This window comes from Aulonocara stuartgranti, assembly GCF_965226115.1.
Source record: "Aulonocara stuartgranti genome assembly, chromosome: 6".
NCBI lineage: Eukaryota > Metazoa > Chordata > Actinopteri > Cichliformes > Cichlidae > Aulonocara > Aulonocara stuartgranti.
This window is the reverse complement of record NC_138944.1, coordinates 36174135-36194422: the sequence shown is the minus strand read 5'-3', so window position 1 is coordinate 36194422 and position 20288 is coordinate 36174135. Positions and strand designations below refer to the sequence as shown.

Here is a 20288-nt window from a genome sequence, read left to right as displayed (position 1 = left end):
TTTAGTTAGTTCAGATGAAACTCTCCAAAACAAAGCTATGCTGACATATTCATTTTAAAAAGGATTTGTCTGAATAAGGCATACTTGTTCAGTCTTGTTCTAATTGTACTCTCATGAACCTTCATGAACTGAGATGAAGCTCTTGGGGTTTATTTTGCAGTTTCTTCGGATATTGCACATCTTGGGGTGAATTTGCTGGGGCGTCCACTCCTGAGAATATTGTGGCATTGTGTTAGAACGCACCTGAATGCTCCAGGACAGCAAACGGACAAAAACTGCTAACACTGCTGAAGATCATTTAATCGAGTAAATGTGATTATCAGCACATGACTTACCATCTTATTTCCTATGTAAGCAGTAAGTGTACTCAGTTTTCCAGGACTCCATAGAGCCTGCCTACAAAGTAGAAAAAGACCTTAATGGCAAGAGGTGTTTGCAGTGGGATGAAAACAAGCAAACAAAAAAGAAAAAAACTATTCAAGGTTTGCCTTCGTTTTTAAGTGGGGCGTAACAGTTTGCACAGTGCAGGGCTCCGTTTTATTCAACCAAATAAGAAAGAGATGTTTCAAGCACCTCTGCTCTACATCAGGTCATTGGTTCTCTGTGGTGCATTAAAAACAGCTAGAGACATTGACTCATTTCTTTTGAAATTTTTCTAAATTAGAAACCATGTGTAAACATCAGCAATTGGATCCACAAAATTATATATATATATAAAAAAGCACAGTACTTACAGTGATATCAACCTACTTTGTTTTATTTTGACATACAGGTTTTGATACTGCTTTAAATGCTGGGTTTCTAACTTTAGAACAATATCAGTCAGTGTGCTTGATGATGTCTGATAAATAGCATCAGATTTCTATCTTTTCTGTTTTTGTTCATTTACAGAAACTGATGCCACGTTCTTTCCATTCCTGTCTTTTGACAACAGTGGAATTCCAGACGGGCTCGTCACCCTGTAATCCAAAAGGATTGCTCTTGCTCCACTGTATTTCTCCCACCACCTTCTCCCCTTTCCCTGTCTCTTCCTGTCTCTTTAAGAAGTGGAAGGAATGTGTTGGGTCCTTTGCCCTTTTGTTTTCTGGTTTTCTATGCAAATAGCTGGGAAATGGAAGCTTTCTGTAATAAAGGTCTTAATATTCTGAGGACAGCCAACTGAAAGTTTTGTCCAGGCTACATATACATTTACAATAAGACCAAAAAAGATAAGCAAGAATGGCTGGACACATTTAAGTGGTGTCTAGCTGTGGTATTGTGGTGTTTTTCTCTACTTGACTGGTCCTGTTCCAAGTCCTGAATCCATATGGCAATTTAGTCATATGAGAAAGATTTAACCTTTCACCTTTGGTTTTAAAAGAAATTGTTTGTTTTTCAATCGCATTCAATGGTTTTCATCAGAAGATGGAAGCAGCAAGTGTTATTATGTAACTAAAAAGTGGAACATCACTTACCACGTGTGACAAATATGGTCATAATGAGGGGGAGAGGGTCTGCGTACAAATAAGACTCCTGGTGTCAGATGTGAGCGAGCCTGTTGATTTATCCACATCAGTTCAGTGATTGTTGGTCATACACTCTCTTCTCCAGATCAGGAATTCATTTTAATGCCCAAATCCAGTTTCTGAACTTTGCAGACATTTTCATGTTTAAATTTAAATTCCACATACCAAAATACATAAAGAATAAGAGCTAAAGAATTACAAAAGATAAGACGTGCAAATCGTGCTGTGCTGATAGCAAGAATTACAACACAGCAATCACCAGAAAGAACATTAGTTTTACTGAGTCTTCTTAATATTAGAGGTCTGGCTTCAATCCTTTGGACAAAATGAGTGTGTCCAAAGAGATTTTAAGTGTATTTATTACTGCATTAAACAGCACCAGTTCTCATCTATTATACCACTGTTGATATGAATTACTGAGGACTCATCCGTAAGTCTTGAACTAATAATGGCCCACAAAAATTATTGCCAGGAATTTCAATAATTCTTTCAAGGATCAGGCTTTGAAGCCTGAGTAAATTTCTCGATTGAATGAAAAATGAGTATATTTTTAAATAAGCTCTTTAATGGTAAAAGCCTTGTCTATTCATCGAAGACTCAGGCAAATGTAATAATATATAATATAAAATAATATCATATTTTTTGCTCCTCCTGAACTGACTGTTACAAGTTTACCACTAATCATTTTGTCTTCTTCTCGTTTAATTTCTCTATAGGTAGAAGTCGCCACATTTAAACTAGATTTGGTTTAATTCCGTTTTTAAACATTTAAACGCTCACATAAAAACAGAGAGTACAGACTGTCCTGCGGGAAGTAATAAAATCGAAACACAAGGACATTATGTAAACTCCTCGTCTGCTAATTCTGTGTAAAAGCACTTAAAATGTTTCCTCCTGACCTGCTCACAATAACTTTAGTGCATTGGGTCTGTGCACATTTTTACTGCCGTGCAATGAAAACTTACAGGCCTTTTTCTTCGCCTTATATTTTTCAGAGCATTTCTGAATGCTCACAACTTCCGTAGTGCATGTTCAATATTTTGAATATAATGTTGTCATTCATTTGGGATTTTCATGGCATTAACTCTCTTAATCTCATATTAAACATTTACCAAGTGTATAAAATATGACCATGTTCATATTAGAAAACAATTTGGATACAATATGAGCCTTGTGTCATAAAAAGGAGACCTTTTTATAAGATGTTGCTGTTTAGACCAGCCACTTATCCCAAAAGGTGATATGACCCTTCAAAGTTTAGTCAAAAAATTTGCAGAATTAGGAGAAAACATCCAAATTAACAACGCCTGTCTCTGTTACTCTATGTCACGGATACTAGGTTTGCAGTGAAACTACAACATATCCAATCCCCAAGTTATCTCCAATGCATCCATTCGAGTATCAAAGTCTATGAATAATAGATAGAAAGCACTTAAAAGCATAGCAGAAGGTGCTTGTATGAGTGGGTGTAAATGAGGCAAGATGTATAAAGTGCTTTGAGTCTTCAGGTAGAGTAAAAAGTGCTGTATAAGAACCAGTTTATTTACTATTTGTTTTTCAGTGCTGGATTTTTGAGATAATGAGGACTCAAAAATGCAGGACTGAACAAGGCAACTTCAAAGTGGCACATCTAAACATACTCCTATATACTGTACTGTATGTAAATAATCATTGTATTTAGATACATTTTTTTAGGGTTCATTAAATTCGCTAAATTTGCTTTAGCCCAGAGAATATGATATATATACTTTCCGAAAGGAATTTTGAAGCGTTAGAGCACAGGCTTTCCACATCACCTCAGTCCATCTCTAATAATGGATGTCCCAAGCAGAATATCTTTAGTGGGAAGCACAGAGAAAGGCCAAAATAAATGCACAAAGTTTGGTAACTTACAAATGAATTTGAGCTGATTGCATATCTTCAGAATGATAAAGATCATTTGCTAAATAAGGACCAATCGGGCGTTCGCCCTGCATGCGGCTGGCAGAAACTGCCCCCAAATACGAACTTTGATGAAAACGTGAAATTCCAATAGCACTGCCTGTTTGGGCCCTATAACTGTTACATAATCCACATTCTACATATTCCACTTGTCAGCCACACATTGCTGGTGAAATCCCTCAATTTACAGACCAGCTCAAGAGAAGTCACCCAATGTGGAATGTCTGTTGAAGCAGCCCTGTTATGTTCTAATTATAGCCTCCTCTTGTTATTCTTAATGTGTTTCACATTTTCACGTCTCTTGCATTTAATCAAGAAGCAGAACATAAGAGGGCCCAAATATGAGACATTCCACAATGACTCAGTAGGTCTTTTTTATTTCTCAGCCCGTAACACTTCTCATGCATTTCCTCCATTGGTTATTCCCTGTATTTATGTTTGGATAAATTACTATCTATGAATGTTTGACTATTTGCTTGTCTGCATATCTACTGATTCACACAGTCGCACATACCTCTCAGCATTACCAAAGTGACATCACTGTCCACCACTGAGGAGCTTTTAAGAAGCCCTGAGCCTTTGGGAATCCATATTGCTAGGGGCCAGCATCCTCTGGAAAAACATCTGGGAGAATCTCAACAATAAACCAGTGATTTACATCAATTAGATAATCCCAACAGGACAAATTCTGGGTCAAGCGCCCGCCTGCCCTCCTACGCTCCCTGTCAGGCTCAGGTGAGTAGGATAGTCTGTTGGCAAGTAACGGGTTAGTGTCTGTCTCCCCGCTACACCTCCTTGCCTCATCCCTTCACCCCCCCTTATCTCCTGGGGCTATATATTGGAGGTCGCGACTCGTCTGCATCTTAGGCATCACTCGCAGACATACAAACCCACCCCACTTTGATCGACAGCGAAAAACGAAGACCAGAACATAGAGATGAGGTCCCTGTTGAAGTTTGTGGTGATTCTTTTCTGCGTCGAGAGGGGACAAGGCCACTTGCTGAGATCGCTGATTGGTAAGTGAAGACTCAAGTGACGGTTGGAACCGATGACTTTTCGCTTTGAGAATGTGAAAATGAAAGTAAATATAGTTGTAAGTGGGTTTATCAGTTGTATAAATGACTTTGTCTTTTCCAGATCTGAAACGACAGACAGCATCTGCACACATTTCTCCAGATGAGGACAAAAGGAGCAGTTATTCAGCTGTGGAAAACAGCCACATGGAAGCTTCTGGAGTCGGACCATCTTTGAATCCCATCGTACCGATCCCAGTTCGATCACGCCGCTCAGCTCTGGACTCCCAGTGCGGCCTCCACTCCATCCTGCTGCAGGTTCGGGACCTGGGGCTGGGCTACGACTCAGATGAGACTATTTTATTCAAGTATTGCAGCGGCACGTGTCCCCGTGTGCGCTCCAACCACGACCTCACCCTCACCAACCTGCTGCTCACTGGACTTCTCCCCAGCCCAGTGCTCGGGGAGCTGTGGCACAATGCACCGTGCTGCAGGCCCACCCACCACGAGGACGTGGCCTTTCTTGATAACTCGCACCGATGGCACAAGGTGGAAAAGCTGTCAGCTGCCGGCTGCAGCTGCGTGGGCTAGATGGCTGAGAGTAAACGGGTACTGTAAAAGGGGGACATGAACTTGGCGAACCTTCTCTTGTAATCTCTGTAAATGAATGAACTTTTGTTCTTTCGTGGTGTGCAGTTAATGAAGCGGAAATCAGTTCTTATGAAATGAGAAACTCAATAAGCTGAAAATAAGCTGTTTTCTTTATGACTTCTGGGTGAAAATATCAAAACTACTTAAATGTTTGATTGCAGTTGCTGTTCTCATTGACTCAGTTTTAATGGCATGTCCGCTAATAATATGTGTTTATGGGGCATTAGAAGTTATCTGTTCAAAAGTGCATTGATCGTTTTTTGTCTTTTAATGAAAGCTTTACTATTTTATTATTGCTAACTGATTTTTGTTGTAAATATTTTCTGATCTAAAAGGGTAAACTAAGCTTACGTGTCAACGCAATTCTTCAACAACAACGTGACCATTTTGTAAATACACTCATATGTATTTATTTAAACTCTTTGGTGCGATGTTGGGGTTGAATAACAGAACTGACATGTACAAAGCTGCGTAGACACGCCCAGTGGTTCGACAATCACTGCGGATTGCAGTGGACAGTTTTTTGTATGTAAGATAAAATGTATGTATGTAAGATAAGTTATTTATTTATTTGATACTTTTTTGTCATTCTCATTATATTTATTTTACAATTACAAATTACATTGCAAATCTACGATGTCCACAATCTCTGATAAAAATAAACTCTTGCTGACCACATCTGTATTTATGGGAGTTTTCTTAGTTGAAAAAGACACATGCAGTAAATGCGTTTGTGTAATTTACACAATGTTTATTATTGAAGGATTTTATATATATAAAAAAGAATGGCACAAATACAAAAATCACTCATTTTGCAAGCTTGTCTGTTTAACTTGTGGATTTGAAGTGGATTCACAATCACAATGTTTATGTCTGTGAACCAAAGCCAAGTATTTTTCTTTCTTTACTTTTTGCCTCTATATGAGTTGGCTGGTTTGTTAAGGATTCACTTGTCTTCTCGTCAGACTGATTACAAATTAAGAATTTAGTTTACTGATGTAACTCAGCTTCAAACAAAAACAACTCTAATACTTGGAACTTTTTAAGAATTAAACAGTTTCTTTTTAAGATTTTATTCAAGCTGAACCTTTTTCACTTTATTTATTTTTGAGTGGAACACAGAAATAAAATTAAATGGAGGAACATTTCTATTTAGCTCTGATAAAAAGCTTGGTTTCTCAGGCATGTCCATTATCACTGGGTGCACACCTAATCCCATTTGATTAGTATGCCAGAGAACAGGTTCTCCTGGTAAGACTCACATAACAAACACTGGTAAGACTCACATAACAAACACTATAGTGATAACTCCAGCACCAAATCCAGTGTTTCCAGGCACAACATCTGGCTGTGGGAGGAACAGGTTTGTGCGCTTCTCTAAGGTCCGTAAGATAGACTGTATGTACAGACAGCAGGTTCTTGTTTTCACCCTCTACGTGGCTATCACATCCTCCTCCATCTCCTCTTGCTCTGCGCCCCACACTTGGACACGCCCCTCCATAGCTGTGAGGAGACGGGTCTCTGTAGGGTGGAAGGACAGGGACTGGACAACTGCTTTCCCCACCGGCAGCTTCAACGACAAAGACCCCTGAAAGTAAAACAAGCAAAAATGTTAGTTTGGATGCTAGACTGTATGCTTTTAGTAAAGAATTTTTGTGTGGGTTTGACAAATAACCTCCACTATTCATTATTTTGTCACAAAAAATCACACAGGTTCTACATGATAATGATCTGCTGGGGGTTTGCACTGAGAACGCTCTATTTCCACCCACTGTGGTTCTGACTAACTCTTGCATTTCACCTATTATTTGAACAAGACATGCAATGTTTTTCATGTATTAGACGTTTCTGAAGACGACATTTTCAGACCATTGGTTGCCATCATTTTCTGTGAAAATCCAAAAGATGTGTTTCTTATTCAGTACTTCAGTGCTTCAATCCATCCCTGTGCTCTCATTTCCAAAAGTGGGCAACATTTTGGTGGCAATCAGATTAGCAAATTAGCTGAGATTAGCCAGCCTGCTGCTAAATTTATAATCCCAAAATATATCTGCATTAGCAGTAAGGCTAAAATAAGACACTTGAATGACCAAGTGGGAACTTAACCATCAGTGGAAATGCACAGTCAGGATTAGCAAGGCTAGTTGTGCATATTAAATCCACCTCTACGCAGTCTTTTTCCAGTAAAAAGTTAGTATACCAGCTAAAAAAATATTGTTTTTGAGCCTTTAAACTCACAGAGCTGATCTGGTAACTTAGCGGGCTATTTTGAAATTCAATTCATCAGCTAATGCTATAAGCTAACCATCACTAGATTTGTGTAGCAAAGCTAGTTTACACTCTGGATCTTGCCTGCTTAAGATATCATTTATAAAATGATACATGTGTCTGGAAATGCTACTTGATTATCTTCCCTGGTTACTACACCTAACTGTGATACTAACAAATGATTACAGATGTAAAACCACATTGATGCAAAAGTGACTGACAGAATGCAGATGTTGTTCACTTCATTTAATAACAGTTGTTTTCTGCAGAGGCCCTTTAAGTACCCTTTGAAAATCAAATTGATAGTTACCTCCACCAGGTCCCAACAGTAAACGTGTCCGTCCTCTGAGCAGCTCAGGACGTGCGTGTCTTTACTGGACAGGCAGCAATCCAATTTGTAGCCCTTCATCTTGTGTCCGGTATACCTATAAAAACAAGTATATGATAAAAACACGAGTTAAAAAACGTATTTATATCAGTAAACCGTACCATTTAGAATCTTGTAATGATTCACTATAATTTAACTGCGCTCTGTGGTAAATTTCTAAATTTCATTTTATGTCATTTGGACCTGAGGTTATGTTAAATGTTGAGGTATCTCGAGTGATGTCATTCGGACATTATTCAAGAGCACAACCAACGGTCGCGAGGGACAAATGTATGTTCTCTGACAAGCTGATGGGTGGTTCCTGGCTGCTGCTGAGCGAAACTTGTTGCAAAGAAAATATTGCAACCAGTCAGCTTGTCAGGGAACAAGTTTTCAGATTTCAGTTAGTAACAAAAAGGTAACAAAAAAACAATACTTCTTGTATTGCTTTTACTTTATGAAGCCATATTGGCAGCACATCACACTCTAAGTGAAAACAATCAGCACTCACTCTCCCAGCATTTCACCGGTGCTCTTGTCTAGAAGTCTGAGTGTTGAATCCAAGCTGGAGCTCAGGGTGCACTGACCATCTTGACTGAAACACACACAGGTAATAGGACCTGGAACGCAAGGATAAAAACACTTCAGTGGTTTTATATTTTCAGTGAAACTGTTTTGCTACAAAAATCAGTTTAAAACAGTAATATCTGCTGAGATTAAACTTTAGAGTTAGATTACTAACTGCTGATGAAGTCAACATGTAGCTGTCCCATTCTCAGGTCGTAGCGCCTCACTCTGCCGTCCACCGACCTAAAACACAAGATCATTATTATTATAAGCTGCCATAGCAAAAATGAACAAAACAGTTGAATAAACGAATCAAATCTCTGTTTTTAAATTGTGAAACTTTTAACATGCAGGTTGTTTTTTTTTTCAACTATGTCTGAAGTGCTGACCCGGTGAGCAGCTCGTGTTGTGCCACCTTGAGGCTGCTGATGCCGTCCCGAGCTTCGTCTAGAACCTGGATTGGCTCATATCTTCTGGATCTGGTGTCCCAGCACCGAACCGTCCCGTCTATGGACCCTGAATGACGAGAATACATAAAAATGAAATGCAGTAAATACAAATGTAATAGTTTACACATTTGCTAGGCAAATACGAGAAATACTAAAAAGAGTTCCATTAAAGCATGGAAACTTTGAGAATTTACAGATAACTGACTTTGACATAAAGCAGACACCGGTTAAAACATCCACATTCCATAAATAATTTAATGTCATTATGACTCACCAGACAATATGACTGTTGCCTCCTCATTAAACTGCACGCAGTTAACTTTCTGCAAAGGAAAATTTGAAAAGGAGACAGACAGTAAATATTACATAAAACAAGTACACAGGCACAAACAACAGTGCAGCCGCCATGAAAACATGCAGATGTTTTTCAAATGAAATACCACGATGCCCAAAGTGAAACAGAGCTAAAAAGAGAAGGACCCACCCCGGCATGACCCCTGAGTTTGCGTGTGACCTGGCCAGTGGCAACGTCCCACAGAATCACCGTCTTATCTGAGCTACATGAGCAAATCTGGCTGTTGTCATAGGACCTGTGCAAAGAGCCAACGAGAAAAGGTCATTCATTTATATTACTTCTGATCCTATATTCCTGAGACTAAAACCCTGTGGACAACCCAATGGTAATTCTCTCACCCATCTGCATCCAAAACCTCATATCCATGACCACTGTACGTCTTCAACAAGGTGCCTCGGCTCGTACTCCACAGTTTTAAAGACTTGTCACTGCCACAAGACAGCAGGTAGTTCCCATCAACTTAAAAGACATGGCACAGAGACAAGCTGATATAAGTGGATAACTCAGAACTGAGGAATAGAGCTTACATACTTTGAACTAATGAAATAAAGAACATATTTTATTGAGTTGACCTGAACTTGTAATATTTTATTATGCATATATACATTACAACCAGATTTAGCAATTGAGTCTGTTCAGTCTGTTCAGCCAGCAGCTGAACAGACTGAACAGATAATTTTGGTGGGGCCTTTTCTTACTGTTGAAGCGAACAGCCCTGACAGCTCCTTGCTGACAGTCTATGGTCCTGAGAAGATGTTGAGGAATTTGAGGAGCCTGAGGTCTGGGCTGAGGAAATGCCATCACTTAACCTCTGTTTAAAACACACACATACACACAAACATTTTAGCTACCCACATTAACATCTCCTTCTAAAATGAAAGTCAGAAGCAAGACAGAATACATGTGTATGAATGGGAGAGAGGCGGGTGTTATGGTGATGATGCAAAGAGTAGTAGTGGCACTGCAACACTGGGGGAGATTAGAATTAGATTAGATCAGAGAGACAGCTCAGGTCGAGCAGTTTGGAGACAAAGTCAAAGAGCCAAAGCTGAGGTGGTTTAGACCATAGTATTGAACAAAGGATGTGGAGGTGCCACGTGTGAGGGAAAAGACGAAGACCACAGAGAAGACAAACTGATGATATGAAGGACATGCTGTGGCGATCCCAAACTGTTAAATTCTTCTGAAAGTAGTAGTGTGCTGTAGATTTAAGACAAGAGGTTTACACGGCTACAAAAATTTAAGCTGGTTACGAGTATGATATTACGGAGTATATGATATTCATACAGAAAGGACAGGTTTTTTATTAGCTTTCACAAAAGCACTACATACCAACAGAAGTATTTAAACTATTTAAGTTACATCACGGATACATTTTGTCAATTTCTCCTTATTCCATGGATGACTTAAAAGACCTCTTGACTAAAAGCAGTCAATTTTATTTACTTCTATGTAACTTATTTCGCTCACTTACTTTTACTAAGACACAGTTTCAGGGACGTGTCATGTTTGCATTCTTGATTAAAAGCAACGTTTCTGCTCAGTTTGTAGCTACAACCGGCTCCTTTAAATCATTTCTTCCATGTTTGTAGCACAGACACGCAATGCATCATGGGAACACTTATTCCCGTCAAAATAAAAGCTCAAATAGCATTTACCGCTTTGATATTGGCCTATGGATTGGGTTAAGCTTTTATTGTTAAATACACCGGAAACGACTCTCTCTGTCGACGCTTTTCCTGAAGTGGCTGGTCAGCTGTCTGTCGGTTTTCGGTGTTTAAACTTATTTTCATTTGCTTACAGTAGGAACACCTTGAAACATACTATGTCATCCAACAATATGGCAGACCCGAGGAGGCAAAATAAAATCTTAAGGTGGGCGTTTAAATCAGTAAACAAGTTTCTACGTTATAGAATAGAGCTAACAGCTAGCTAACCTATATCATTTATAATGAGTGAAGCCTGAAAGGATTAACTGGGCGAATTAGCTGTAGGACTTAATATATACTGCTCTTGGTTGTTTAATTTTTTCCATGACACAAAATCGTCGTGACTAACCCAACCTGTTCCCATTTTGGTTTAACCGTTATTTACCATTGTGATTGTCAATGGGTCTCTTTTGAGTTAGCTGTCAGTCAGTAGCAGTTTTCATAAAGATGTACAATGGTTAACTAAGAGGTTGTTGTAGGGAAAATGTTAACAGCTGCAAATCAAAAACAACCAGTACCAATAAATTAGGCAATAACTTGTAAAATGTGTGTTTATTTATATAAACTTAAGACCAGAGATTTTAACAGTGACCAAGAAACAGTAAGTTTCCCTTTTAGTTGTCTTTGGTTAAAATACGTTTGTGTTGTGACAGGTACAAACCTCCCAGCACAGAGACCAACCCGACACTGGAGGACCCCACGCCTGACTACATGAACCTGCTCGGCATGATCTTCAGCATGTGTGGACTTATGCTCAAGGTGACCTACACACACACAGCCCTCCTCACACCAAAACTCTGACTTCCATCTCCTTTGTTCTCTGCATGTTTGTGTGTCCACATAAACATGTGTTGCCCAGGAAGGATAGACCTTAGTCCCATTCATTCCATTTAGAAGATTAAAAGTAAACCTGCCTTTTTAGATGAAAGGATGAACAGCAGCTATTGACGTGACCACAAAGGACACGATGAGTGGGGGGGAAAAAAGACGATAGAGCTGAAGTCATTCATTCAAGGTCCAAGGAGAACATTTTTATAACTGACTTTCTTTCAATCACCAACGGGTCATTTTTACTCATTTTTGATTCAAGTCAAAAATTTTAGAAAGAGCATCTTAAATTTTAGGCAAATGCTGGGAATTATTGCATTTGGTGTTTTTAAAGATGGTGTACAAACAGTGGCAACACCTAAAAATGTACTCTCTTGCTGTTTTCACATTTGCACTTAAGCTCTGAACTTTTGTACACATTACTCAAAGGATCCCTGTGTGAGAATGCAGCTTTCTGAATCAGTTGGAGCAGGCATTAAACACACTTTACTCTCTTCCAGCTCCTCAGTATATAAAACCTGTGGTCTTATTTTGAGCCCATGTGATTCATGTTCTTTCTGTTCCATTCTCTACTCAATACTGTAACTAAGGATTTAGTGATTTAGAGGCTTGTTTGAAAACAGATTTCAGGACCACCCTTGGCTTCAGACTAGATTTTTCCTGGAATGCTGTTATCCTATTTGGACCTCTGTCCAAATGGGATAACAGATGCTCAACACAGCATAACCCCCACACGGGTTATGCTGTGTTAAGCATCTCTGTATGCTTTCTGTGATACGAGCACTTCCAGACCACATAATTGTTCCTCATGTACTTCATGTACCAGTTAAGAGCAATTTAGGAGCTGTGCTGTTAGATGCCCCTCTATTTCTTTAGCAGATTTCAGCCTTGCAACTTTTTCACCTTTTTTTTTTTTAAAAAGGTGAAAAAGCTAATAAGCTCGTCAGAACATAAAGACAGTCTAAAGCTGACTCATGTGTTTGTGTTTCAGCTTAAGTGGTGCGCATGGATTGCAGTCTACTGCTCGTTCATCAGCTTTGCAAACTCCCGAAGCTCAGAAGACACCAAACAGATGATGAGCAGCTTCATGTGAGTGTACCATCCCATCTGTGGATGCACTATAAACACACTACGCAATGCATGTGTGGCAGTCCTTCGTAGATTGTTTAATATTTATCGATGTTGAAGGCATTTGATATAAAAGTAAAATTTTTTGGCTCGAACTGGAACAAACTTAAACTATTTTTGTTAGTTCTTAGTTATAATGGCAAGTAAAATGAACAAATGTTTAGATTATAGGAGAGGATTTTGCATTTTTGAAATTGGAGTTTAGACCTATTGTCTTGCTGCAACTGCAAGTCCAGACAAGCCAGCTTTAATGTCCAAAAGCTTTTAAATGTGTGACCTGTGATGGACTGAGCAGTGAAGGAAACTTAGGCACAGGTTAAAGTCCAAAAAAATGATTTTTTTTATTTAACCCAAAAAACGTAATTGGTTAACTCATGCAAAAAGAATCAAAATCTTGGGCCCATAAAAGAGGTCAAAATAACAAAACTCTACTCAAAGTTGACAACACAACTGATAACTCAAACAAACTGACCTAACTTAACGAGACAAAGGGGAAACTTAAATAGTGGCTGATCAGCCCACAAAAACAGGAGAAGGGGTAAAAACACACAAAACCTAACAAAACCAAACATAATGAACTCCAATCCCCCCCCTGGTCCTGAGTTATGGCGTGAACCAATTTGTAGTCTTCCTTTAAAGCTCGCTCCGCCCCTTTTCCACCTCTTGGCTCCTTAATCAAGGGACTGGAACAGCTGCAACTAAGGTAACTCAGAAAACAAAAAGTTAATCATACATAACAGTGTAAACTAAAATGTGCGCACTTATTTTAGAATGCAGTGTTATGTGGATATGTGAATTAACTCTAAACCAAAACCAGTTATTTATTGTCCTGTAAATTAATTCCTATATTTAAAGAAAGAAATGTGAATGCAATGTTACTAATAAGCCTCTACACTAACATGGTGGGTATTACCACTGTGTGGCTGTAAGTGCAGCCGTCACAGACCCCTCTAGGTGGTATGTTCGCCTATAAAAGAGCACTACAGTAGGGCACCTGTCCAGGCTTCACAGACAGATTTGCAATGAGGAAAACCTTGTCCATTGTCTGAATGACGTCGTATTAAAAATTAACCTAATGCACTCAAAGATTAGTAATGCAAAATGTTTGGCTCGGCAAATAATGTCGGACGACGAGTTAAAGGCACCAGCCTTGTGTGTGTAGAAGCTGGTTCAAGGCCAAATTTAGGACACTGGTATCCTTGTGTTATTAAACAACGGAAAGTGGCTATGCAGGATAAATGGACAGTGGAGAGCAAATATGACATTGAGGTTATCAGATGAAAATGGTCCCACGTTTGTGGGTGAATTTATGCCATAGAAGCTTCAAAAGGTTCAGGCACAAATTCTACTCTTAGCTGTGCTCAACTGCAGTATTTCATAATACCCAAAGTATTCAGCAAAATAATACAATTAAAAGCAACAAGGAGTGTGTTTTTGTTTTGTAAGCAGTGTAACAATGAGTCATTTTAAAGAGCTCCCCTTTGCAGAAAAAGGTGCTACAAAGCAAAATTTTAACATGCCTTTAAAAACCCAAATTTCACAGTTTTCATGATGGTTTGAGCCCATTTTCTGTGCTGTCTTCAGGCTGTCCATCTCAGCAGTTGTGATGTCCTACCTCCAGAACCCACAGCCAATGTCACCGCCATGGTAACCAAGGGCCAATCTCAGGAGAGAGCAGAAGTTAATTGTGGATGCAGGAGTGGGTGACGGCACATCTGACTGAATCCCCCGGCCATCTATGAGCATAAACAGAGACGAAGAAGAGCATAATGTAATAGAGAGAAAACAGACGAGCAGGAGAGGTAGACAGCAAGGACAGCTCTACGTCAAGATAGAAAGATAAAATATCTTGGACTTCTGTTATATCTTGGGTTGGTAAATATCTTGGTTTCTCTGTTTTTTCTGTTTATAACCTTTTCTAAGTCTTTTGCTTGTTCATGAACTGATGTTGTCAATAAAGTTGTACGGTTTTAAAAGGATCTGCTGGCTTTTATTACTCTGGAGGAAAAGTGTTAAGGATTTGCTTATATGACATTTAAATTGTTTACTTGGCCTTAAATAAATATTTTAACATCTCATTTTTGTGACGCTCGGGTACATTTGACAGGTCACAAAATAAATAACAGACTTTGACACCTCCTATCAAGTTAATCTCTCCCCTATTTACAGTTTGGTTTATTCCACAAAGCTTCACCATCATAGTGAATTACACTAAGTCCTACTGAATCCTCCTGCGAATACTTGGATGTTACTGTATGTCAGTGTTTTGATGCGTGCTTAATTAACCAGGTATGCAAATCCCAGAAAGTTAATTCTGTACGTTTGGATGTAGAGTTTCCAGTGGGAGATACAAACGCTTCACCCAAAACTAAATCTGTCTGAACAGAGTCAACATTCTTGGATCTGCATGTCTCTCACCCTTTCCACAACTGCTAACCGCATCTGCTTTAAACTTGTCAGGTACACAAGTGTTTGTTTGCATGCCTTTCTGAACTCTCAGCCCTCTTAACCAAAAGTCTAACCATCATCAATAAGTTCTAAAACCCATCCTTAAGCTGTTGTTGGTCCCCAGATACTTCAAGGAATCCACCATCACTCCTGTCTCCAAGAAACCGGTGGATTCATGTCTTAAGGACTACCATCCTGCACCAGACAACACGAAGAACATGTCTGCTCTTCCATCCCTGACATGTTGGACCCTCTTCAATTTGCCTTACCAAAAAAACAGACCCATCAACCATGCCATCGTGTTGGCAATATACACTGTGCTCACCCATCTGAACAAGGGGAATACGTATATAAGAATGCTCTTCACTGATTACAGCTCTGCATTCATCACCATCATTGCTCTGAAATTGCTTCCAAACATCAGAGGTGTTAAGGTTGAAAGGGTCAGCAACTTCAAGTTCCTTGACATGAACACTACCAGGGGTCTCTCCTGGAACCTTTACAGACACTGTGGTCAGAAAAGCATGTCGTTGTTTAAACTTTCTAAGGAGGCTTAGGAAGTTTGGTATGAACCCCCAATATTTCCTCAACCTTCTACAGGAGCACTATCGAGAGCCTGTTGAAGGCCTGTGTGACAGGTTGGTATGGGAGTTGATTTGCCAACAGTCAGAAATCACTGCAGAGTGGTGCAGGTGGCAGACAACATCACTGGCAAGTGATGTAGCCATTACGGGCATTTATCTCCAGCCGAGTGAGCGTGAGGCCCACAGCATTATCAAGTATCATAGTCACCCAACACATAAGGACTTTTTAAAATTTTATTTTTCTATGCTTTTTTCATGGTTTTTAAACTTACATTGCTATTTATCTGGTGACATTTTTAGATGCTGAGTGACTTGTTTTGTCTTGTCATACACATTTCATTATAATGTTGACCCAATGTTAACTTACATAGGACAAATAAAAATGAAACTGAAAATAGTAAGGTAGATTACTACATTTTAGCACTCATACAATTATATTAAAAACTGGAATTCATGGAACAGTTATATTCCTCCCACCAGCAAATGCATTTGCACCCAAGTCTTATGTAATATACACGTACAGACGTGTGTGACCAAAGAAGTATGCTCACAATTCTCTTTATGAGGTATGGTGTTGAACAATTACCAAAAAATGTGGTAATGGTATTAAGGCTGCATTCATTTTTTAAATTATTGCCAAAAATATATTTTCTGAAGGTGGTGAAAGTGATCTTGATTTTTGAACTATTGGACCATAAAATTCTAATCAGTCCTTCATAAACTGGAAAAAAACTCCCCCGAGCCTCTCAAGACCTATCACATTACTATTAATAAGGCAGACAACCCAAAGGTATTCTCCTGCATATATATGCAGGAGAATATATATGTGTTCGTTTGTTACCTTGGTTATGTTCTTGACAGCATTTGCTTCCATGTCATTCTATCTGTAAATATCATAGCTTGAAATCTTTTGAAGGAATTCTGATCAAGCTTTGTAGGGCTGTGGAGTCAGGTCATGTTAACAATTCATTAAGATTTTGATGATTTATTGGTCAAAAATGGACAAACAGCCTTATAATTCAGAATGTAGATTCTTGTGTGGTGTGTCAACATATAAAAGTACCATATAAAGATTTAAAATATCATGTCACAACTGACCTTTGACCTCTCCATCTATGTCCGTAGATTTATCTGAATCTCAAACTGATAATAATGCTATATAGAGCTGTTTAACACTATGTTTCTTACTGACATTGTTTGTACTGACAACATTTATGCATATACGGAATGATATATGGAGATTCTAAATATCACATTACAGTTTGCATCTAAATATCATGTCAGATTTGACTTCTGATCTCACTTTTACATTTCACATCTGCCTTTCTTTCAAGTTCACCCCAAAATGTGTTACATCTTTAAAAAAGTATTTCCTAGTTAGTTAGAAATATACTTAAGTACCATTAAATAATAAGCTCAAGTTATTCATGTCCACTTCTTTACAAATCAATACCTTTTATCCATTACCCACTGCTACATAATGATTGTATATTTGAAGTAAACATCATTTACTGCACTATAAACTTGTTAAATAAGGTTTTAAAAGAGTAAAGATACTTATACTTAAATGCTGCCCTGAGAGTGAGCTGCCTTGGTCGAGGTTTGCACCATCTGTGTGCTTCTTGTTCAACTCAGTTTTCTTCCTCTGGTGATCCACAAATCTCCTACATTAACTCTACTCTCCACAGTTTAGATGCACTAGTTAAAACAGTCCACAGCTTATAAAGATCTTTTACATTACCTCAGAGTATACTTCAAAGTTTTCCGTTTCTGATTGTACACTTTTCCTTCTTTGTTGAGGAGCAGTAATCGCCGCCACACAAACACACACTCACCCTTTAGTCTTTGCTTCTCCAGTGTCTCATTCAGCAAGGGCACTGAGCACAACTCATGCAGACACCTACACTTTGTGTGCTGATGACAGACAAGAAGCTGGAGAGTCAGCTGGATGTGAGACTGATTTAGTGGCTTATAACTCATGTCCCCCCAGGCCTGGTTCCACCACAGCCATGCCAAGTGGGCACTTGAGCTGCTTGGCTTGCTGCCACATTTACAGCAGAATCCATTGGATTTTCCCCTGATTCTGTCCTGAGTCAAACTGCTAACTGAATTGTTTTTGAAGCCCTTAAAGAAGCCAGTTTTGTAGTTTTTCCTTTCCATCTGCTCCAGTTGTTTGTGATCGATGGGGAGGATATTGAATTTGGCTGAGTTAGCAGTTATCGTCAGCGCCCGATCAATGGGCTGCATAATTTGGATATTGAAAACTGCCACACTTAACTGAATGGAGATCTTAAGTTCATTGGATGACTGGCTGGAGGCAACTGTAATTAAATCTAATCTCACTGTTTTGCTCTGCCTCATCTGATCCGAGGACTGTAAAAAGACTGCTGGACAGGTGTGTGTCTAACACTAGAGGGCACAGTGGCATCACAAATGAATAAATCTCTGATGAAATAATAACACAAGTTTAGGTGAGTGTTATTAAATTCACAGTAACTTTATACATGAAATAGTTAAATATTTGGCATTTTCCCTAAAATGATTTAAAGATCAAATAACAGAATAATCACTATATTTTTTAATGACGCACAAAAAGTGGAAGATGGCCTACCCTGATTTTTTTTTTACCACTGCAAAAAAAATTGTCTCACTATTATTATCATAAGGATAAAACATAGTCCATAAAATGACGTGTTGATGATATTAAAATTTCTGCATGTCCTGCTGGACTGCTTTTATATCAGTGAGTCAGTACATTACCCTTTCTTCTGCTTAGTTAAGCAGCTATTCCCCTGACAAACACAGGAAGACATGGGCTAATCCTGCATTCCACCTTAGAAACCTGTGTCATAAAGCAGGTCATTTCCAATAACTGTTTGCTTTCAAGAATGAAGAATGTGAAGTAAATTGCAGGGAAAAGATTGGATGACTTCCAAAATTATAAACAGCTCTGAAGTTATTACTTGAATATACTTTGCCTGCATTTCTTTTCTCTGTTACTGAAGGGCAAATTTTAACGATTATAGGGAGATGTGGAACCAGTCCGCTCTGCCAAAGTAAGTATTTCCTTAATCAGCTGAAGAAAACCCAGTGCTTAATTTGTCCTGAACACAGAGAGGTTGCTGGTAAAACAAATAGAGTGAAGAGAAAATTTTTGTGAATTTTGTTGAAATATTAGCACTACCTGGAATATGCTGAACAACGCATGGATGCAGCTGTTACAGCTAAGCAAAAAATGTGATCATTTTTGAAACTGCACAGCAAGTGCAGTTTTTCTGCACTTGCTGTGAGTGACAGCAAAATGCAGCAGGCAAGAGATGGTAAAGTGTCTTATGTTTGACTACAGTATGAGCCAGTTAATTATGTGCTGCTGCTGCATGTTGACAAGTCCCAACTGAATGTGGTTTTTGAGCCCGTCATTTGCATGCTGCAGTTCCAACGTGCCATGCTGAGCCAAGACATAGACTCCATACGTCACTGATACGTCTTCCAGCACATAAAAGATAATACTGACATGTTAACAAGGTTAAAGACTTGATTTTCAAATGGGATAATGGTTAAAATTTATCAACAGTTTACGACTGTATATAAACCAATAAATAAGAAAGATTATGAAGTTTGAACAGTGCACACTCTCTTAATGACACGTAATGAGGGGCTACATTTAAAATTGGTCATTATTTTCATATGTTGAATGATATGATTACAGTGATAACATGGGGTGATAAAGTTAAGTACTATGAAGCCATCAAAGACTAAAATTTTTATTGTGAGGGTAATTCTAACATTCCAACCTGGAGTTTTACCCCTGGCTGTCAGACTGTGTCCCTATTTGCCCGGTATATATTTATTTACTGTATTAGATCGCATCCTTTGCAGATTCTATAGTGCAGCAGTCTCTGTACCACAGCCCATGTGAGCTGTGATCAGGCATTAAAGTGCATGTGTGTTAACGCGTGTAAAGCTCATTGAAACCCCACCGAGTCTCTGTTACTCTGGCAGCTTTCTGCGTCCTCAAATGAGGTTAAACTGCATTTATGGCTGTTAGATGGGAACACCAGCACAGTGGGTGAGAAGATGCTGAGTTGGTATTCTGCGTCACCAGCCTGTCACGCACTCACTCTTTGTGCATGGAATAATGCCAAGACTCGGGGGGCAAGCATGCACAGAAAACTCAAATGGTAGGCTGCACAGTGTTACCGGTGCAATGGCACGGGTTTTCCATGTGCAGCACAGTTTGACACCGAATTCTAAAAAAAGAGAAACTAAGTCAACATAGGTCCTGTAGCTTTAACCTATAAATCTGCCTGAAAATGATCTCCTTTGTGATCTCCGTTGTCTCTATTTTAAGGAGACACACTGGGGAATGGACCATAAAACATAAAAATAGAGACAGAGGTGAAATACTCTAACATGGCAAATAATAGTTTTCATATATCTGAAATTTGTATCTTTATAGCCTATAATCATAAACA

At 38.9% G+C, this 20288-nt stretch overlaps 2 protein-coding genes across 2 annotated transcripts; one reads left to right on the top strand and one right to left on the bottom strand.

Annotated features, from left to right (window-relative positions):
- Positions 1 to 5850: 5850 nt before the first annotated feature.
- wdr83 (WD repeat domain containing 83) lies at positions 5851 to 10723 on the bottom strand. Its single transcript, XM_082535927.1, has 10 exons — positions 10591 to 10723; positions 9815 to 9927; positions 9455 to 9575; positions 9246 to 9351; positions 9036 to 9084; positions 8702 to 8828; positions 8488 to 8555; positions 8257 to 8365; positions 7689 to 7803; positions 5851 to 6698 (listed from the first exon to the last, which is right to left on the bottom strand). The coding sequence occupies exons 2-10, from the start codon at positions 9915 to 9917 to the stop codon at positions 6543 to 6545; spliced, it is 954 nt and encodes a 317-aa protein (XP_082392053.1). The 5' UTR covers positions 9918 to 9927; positions 10591 to 10723; the 3' UTR covers positions 5851 to 6542.
- A 101-nt stretch (positions 10724 to 10824) lies between these two features.
- On the top strand, positions 10825 to 14760 carry wdr83os (WD repeat domain 83 opposite strand). The gene is made up of 4 exons (XM_082535928.1): positions 10825 to 10991; positions 11479 to 11584; positions 12645 to 12742; positions 14366 to 14760. Exons 1-4 carry the CDS (start codon positions 10942 to 10944, stop codon positions 14430 to 14432), a joined length of 321 nt encoding a protein of 106 aa, XP_082392054.1. The 5' UTR covers positions 10825 to 10941; the 3' UTR covers positions 14433 to 14760.
- Positions 14761 to 20288: the final 5528 nt, after the last annotated feature.

Excerpts from the sequence above, each read along its gene's own strand:
- wdr83 (XM_082535927.1), bottom strand. The coding sequence starts at position 9,917 with ATGGCATTTCCTCAGCCCAGACCTCAGGCTCCTCAAATTCCTCAACAT. Across the intron at positions 8,556-8,701 it reads CAACACGAGCTGCTCACCGG|GTCGGTGGACGGCAGAGTGA; the intron begins GTCAGCACTTCA and ends CTTGTGTTTTAG. Across the intron at positions 7,804-8,256 it reads ACCGGTGAAATGCTGGGAGA|GTATACCGGACACAAGATGA; the intron begins GTGAGTGCTGAT and ends TTGTTTTTATAG.
- wdr83os (XM_082535928.1), top strand. The coding sequence starts at position 10,942 with ATGTCATCCAACAATATGGCAGACCCGAGGAGGCAAAATAAAATCTTA. Across the intron at positions 10,992-11,478 it reads AGGCAAAATAAAATCTTAAG|GTACAAACCTCCCAGCACAG; the intron begins GTGGGCGTTTAA and ends GTGTTGTGACAG. Across the intron at positions 11,585-12,644 it reads TGTGTGGACTTATGCTCAAG|CTTAAGTGGTGCGCATGGAT; the intron begins GTGACCTACACA and ends TTTGTGTTTCAG.